The sequence below is a fragment of the Quercus robur genome, chromosome 9, assembly GCF_932294415.1.
Source record: "Quercus robur chromosome 9, dhQueRobu3.1, whole genome shotgun sequence".
NCBI classification, from domain to species: Eukaryota; Viridiplantae; Streptophyta; class Magnoliopsida; order Fagales; family Fagaceae; genus Quercus; species Quercus robur.
Genome location: NC_065542.1, coordinates 25,280,328 through 25,285,900, shown reverse-complemented (window position 1 = coordinate 25,285,900; position 5,573 = coordinate 25,280,328). Strand labels below are relative to the sequence as shown.

At 35.9% G+C, this 5,573-nt stretch overlaps 1 protein-coding gene across 1 annotated transcript; it reads left to right on the top strand.

Moving 5' to 3' along the window:
- The first annotated feature begins 86 nt into the window (after positions 1-86).
- LOC126700041 (probable NADH dehydrogenase [ubiquinone] 1 alpha subcomplex subunit 12) lies at positions 87-4,803 on the top strand. Its single transcript, XM_050398019.1, has 5 exons — positions 87-253; positions 832-858; positions 3,099-3,187; positions 4,268-4,377; positions 4,454-4,803. Exons 1-5 carry the CDS (start codon positions 162-164, stop codon positions 4,607-4,609), a joined length of 474 nt encoding a protein of 157 aa, XP_050253976.1. The 5' UTR covers positions 87-161; the 3' UTR covers positions 4,610-4,803.
- The last annotated feature ends 770 nt before the right edge of the window (positions 4,804-5,573 follow it).

Genomic DNA, 5,573 nt, shown 5'->3' with positions numbered 1-5,573 from the left:
ACATTATTTAATAATTATTTTTCTTAACAAAATAAAATAAAGATAATTAAGTTAATCCAAACACAAAATAAGGAAAACAAAATACTCCATTAAATAGAGAGATAGGTAGAGAGTAAGAGGGAGGAGACTGGAGAGAAAGAGAGAGAGAGAGAGAGAGGGGGATGGCATCGAAGGTGGTGAAGTACGTGTTGCAGTCGATCAAAGAGAAAGGCCTCCGTGGCTTCTACAGAGAGCTCAAGGACGAAGGCTACGTGTAAATTCCTCACTCGATTCTCTCTCTCTTTTCCTATTCCTATTTCACCTCAATCTCTCATTTCTGTATTATTATTTTTCCCAATATGTGAAAGAACTCAATCTTCCTCGGCTTTCTCTGCTTTCAATTTTTTGAGCTAGAGGAACGGATCGAATATAATAAATTAAAAAAAGAAAAAAAAAATTTCGAGTTTCATATCTGTCTTATACGATGTTTGGTTGCTGAGAAAATGTAGGAAAGGAAATGAAACTAATATTTGATACATTGTATAACATTTTTGTTGGGAATTATAGGGCTAAGCATTTCATTTCAGTTCCTGGAATTCATGTCAATTGTAGGAGCAGCCAAACAGAGACTATCCGAATGGCTATGGTTATCTTTATTTGCTTGTAAATAAGAATTCACTTGAAGGATCAATAAAATTGATTAGCAAATCGTGTTCGGCACTTGCTTCGGCGAAATGTGTGTTGAATTAATTAGTTTGGCTCTCACTTTGATGGGTTTCCATGTAACTTTTTTTTTTTTTTTTTTAATCTTTGAGCTGTACTGACTGCTTTCTTCTTTTTTTCATTTTACAGGAAATGCCTTTCTGATGGGAACCTTTTGTAAGTCAAATTAATGCTTAATACTTTTACAAATTTTGTTGACTAATTAAAGGATTTAGGAATGAACATGGTGACATAATTGAATTTTTTTTGGAGTTTATCTCTCTGTGCACTTTGTTGATATTATTAGTATTGCTAGATATATGGGTTTGGTGAATAGGAGACCCATCAATTGAATTTTCTTTGCATATAGTTTTCAATGATGTTGTGTTATCTAAAGTAATGAACATTGAGGGGGAAGTATTATGGGTCAGTTTAATACTCTTAAGGAAAGCAGAAAACATTCCAAGCTGCCAGGTAAGAAACCAGTAGTATTTTGCTTCCTTTGAATAATCATTTTACAAATTTCCCCCCTTTCATTGACATTTATTTTTGATAAGTAATACACTTGCACACAGGACGTGTACTAAGGTAGGCAAAAGAACAAAAACAGAACTAAGAAATATGAAGACTACATTTATCAAGCAAATCAGAGAAAGAACAAAAAAGAAAATTCCCCGAAGCATTTGTCCACCCAAACAAGGTTTGGATGAAAGACATCTTTAAGTCTTGAATTGACCTCTCGGTTCCTTCAAATGTCAGCACATTCCTCTCCCTTCCTTCAAATGTCAGCACATTCCTCTCCCTCCAACTACCACACATCAGACAATGAGGGATCATATTCCAAATCGCCCCATTTCTATTTTTACTAAACTTGCTGGCCAGCTAGCTAGGAGCTCCACTACATAATTGGGCATGGCCCAAGATAACCCGAAAAGTGTAAACACCATATTCCACAGCTCTCTGGTTATCGGGCAATGCAAGAGTAAATGATTTATAGACTCCCCTGCCTTCTTACACATACAACACCAATCAATAACGACCAGCCGACGATTCCTCAAATAAGAGTAAATGATTTATAGACTCCCCTGCCTTCTTACACATACAACACCAATCAATAACGACCAGCCGACGATTCCTCAAATTGTCAAGATTCTCCCCAACACTGCTGTCCAAACAAAGAAATTGATCTTTGAAGGCACTTTGGAGCTCCACACAATCTTCCAGGGAAAAGACACCTGGGATGGGGATTGTAAAACTTTATAGTAAGTTCTCACATAAAAAATTCCCCAAGAAGCCAGTTTCCACCACATCTCATCTGCACCTTCTCCTTTCCACACACCATAATACAGTAAGTTCATAAAGGAGGCAGCAGACTCTAATTCCCAATTTTGAACCGATCGAATGAAGATAATATTCCAGAAGTAGGTTGGATCACCACTACTGCCCACCCTTCCTTACCCTATCATTGACATTTATAAGGTGCCCATAGGCCCTCAAGCACTGATTCCTCAGTGGGTAAAGGTTACTATGGTCATGTCTAGGTTGGATCACCATGACTGGCCTCCCATCCTTGTGGGTAAATTTGTGTCCTTCCTCTATGAAAATTTGATTGATCAGAAAAAGACTCCCTTGAGAGTATTCTGGAGCGACTTTATAAGGTTGAATTAGAGAACTGAATATGTTCCTGAATTACTAGTTATACTGGTTGAACTTGTTGATGTTGATGTTTTTAACATATCAGAGAAAAAAGATGTGCAATTTTTCTTCACCACTAATTTAAGCTTAAACCAAGATGGAGGGGGGAAAAAGAAGGGAGAAAGCATCTCATTGAAGAGCATCTATTATCACCTTTTGGAAATCAGATGCCATACTGAAATTTACATCTTATTCCAACTTAGGCAAAGTTCTCGTAACTGGAGTTTTGACATATATGTTGATGATAAAACCTTGTTTTTGATAATTGTCTTCCACCCTACACATATGATCCAATATTTTTAGGTTTCCGAAGGACGTAAGAATCCCAATCCCATGTTATTTTTTCCTTAAGATTCTTCTATCCACATTGTGTCCCGTTTAATAGGTAGGCAATAGCATCTTGTTCATTTTATGAAAGGATTTTATAGGTGTTTGACACATTGTCAGACATGTACTCATGTCAGCAGCTATATATATATACCTACTTTTACATTTGTGCTTTATCTTTTGATAATTTTATGTTTATATTTCTTACACTTTTATTTATTTATATATATCTCCATATGAACTCTGAGCAGGCATTTATCAGTTATTGTCTCTAACTAAATGATATCTCTATATTGCCTGCTTCCTCAATCTTCATATGTCAAATGATATAATTGTATTACAAAATCTGTCTTTTTATTCAGCGGTTCTAATGTGTTTTTGTTTGGCTGATTCAGGCAGACCAAGATCCAAAATTTAAAGGGGAATCTTGTGGGTATTGATAAATTTGGTAACAAGTATTATGAGAACCGTAACCTTCAGTCTGGTTAGTGTTTCTCTCTGTGTTTCAGCTACATGCTTGCTTACTATTGCAATGGCATTACGTGGAGATCAAGTGCAAGAAAGATCCTTGCATTTTATAATTTTTTTATTTGTTGCTGATTTAAACTTGAGCAGAACAAGAAAAAGTTTTTTTCCCCTTCTCTTGCACGAGAATGATTACACTGTAGTTGGCTATGCCTTGGATATGGATTCTTTCATAGTGTTATTCGGGGTGTTTGGAAGTCATTTAAAAATTAGGCCATTAATATTTTGAATGATGATGATGAATATTTGAGTCTTCATAATGTCATGGAGTTTTAAAATAACCATGATTCATGTGGCCAGGTAGATTCCATGAATGTTGTTTCAGAAGATAAAATAAAAAGAAAGAAGAAAAAAATGTGGATTTTGTTTTAATTGGGTGTCAAAATGATCTAATTGATTGTCCATCCATGTACAAGCATGTTTTGATGTTAGAATATGGGCCCAGAAGAGCCCATGATCTCTATGCTTTGGTGTTAGAAGCACACGAAGTTGATAGCTTTCTTTTTCTTTTTTCAAAATATTTTTGTCTTCCATTATTCCTGTATTATGATGGAAATTTGATTTTCTTCCTGTTCGGTGGGAATATGCTGGTTATTATGTGCTATTCATCTAACATAATACGGTGGGAATTCTATGGCCAGTTTAAGATGTTTGTAGCTTTATAATAGTGCCGTATTTGCATCATCATTCTAATGGCAACACCTCTTTCATCAGCATGGACACATTGCTTTCCTAGTGTTCTTTTAAGACTAAACCTTTTTTGACCTCTTTTAAAGAAAAGAAGAAAAAACTGCTTGGTTAAGTATTGGTTGCCTGTAAACTTGAGCAGTGCTCTGTAGTTCAGCATTATCCAATTAAATCATGCCTTAATCCATAAGATCCATCACTGTCAACAAGAGTTAATTTAATGCTGTAAAATCTAGAAATTTTGCATCTTTTTACTCAAGTTTAGAGGATACCATCTTTTATAGGTTACCATTGTTTCTATATTTTTGCTTGATGTATTTCTACAGCTTGTGATTTTCTGGGGGGTTTGTAGGGCGGCACAGGTGGGTGGAATATGCAGAGAAGGGTCGCTACAATGCTTCTCAGGTGCCAGCAGAATGGCATGGTTGGCTCCATGTCATAACTGATCGCACTGGAGATGAGGCAAGATCTTTTTCTTACTTTATGTGATACCATATTTTGAGAAAACATGTAGTTAACAAAGAATGCATTTTTTCAGCTTCTGATGCTGAAACCAAAGAGGTATGGGTTAGAGCACAAGGAAAACTTTTCTGGAGAGGGTGAGGAGTTAATCTATCATTCCAAGGGACATGCCCTTAATAAAGGGCAGAGAGACTGGACCAGGTACCAACCATGGGAACCCACCAAGCCCTAAAAAGCTATTCCTTCGACAAAATTTCCCAGTAAAACTTGAAAATCTTCTGGATATTTGTCTCCCATTTTCACGAATAAATGTATTGTACCATTTTGAAGCTTTTGAATTTTTGGCACATGTTTCACTAGAAGAGAACAGTGAATCATTTGTCTTTTTCATCTGATTAATGAAACCTATCGTGAAATGTTCTCTAATGTCATTGATTAGCAAAAAGTACATATAAATATGTCGTTTTATGATCCCTCATCGGGTCATCATTGATGTAAGGCTGCTGGTGCTGGACTTCCCCACTTTTGGATCAATGAGGGCTGAACTTTTATGTTTAATATTAACTATAAATTGTTGTCAACTCAAATGATAGTGGTCTCAAAAGTGATCCTCCATTAAGGGAAAGTGTATAGGCTGAGCCGCAGAGGTTGTGGATTAACTGACAGCAAAATTGTTGATACTAATATTTGCTCCAAATTCCATCCGATACTGGATCAAATTATTGATGAGTTATATCTTGAATAAGATTGATAGTTTGTTTATATGTGGAATGTTTTTTTACTTTTTTTTTGGTCGAGGCCGCAGCTGTCTAGATATGGGTTTTGTTTTTTTAACAGAGGCATCGAATGTTTGTTGGTCTATTTAGTCAAAACTCAAAACAATGGGATGTTCATTGAATTTCTGTAGAACTTAATGATGGTTGTCAAACTTTCAAGAGTTAGTGAAGTAGATGTTTGAACCTTGAACTCAAATTATTTGGTATTATGAGGATATCAGTTAATGGCTTAATGCTTGATAACAAAAATTCCAGCCCAGGTTTCTCTTTTGGTCTCCTAGAAAGCGCCCACGTGGAATGGGCCATGCAATCCTTTCGTTTCTCGTTTGACTATGAAATGAGATTAAAGACCAGGAAAAATGTTGAAAAAAAAAAAAACTTTCTTAATCCAAAGACACAGGTTCATGGGATAAGTATGGA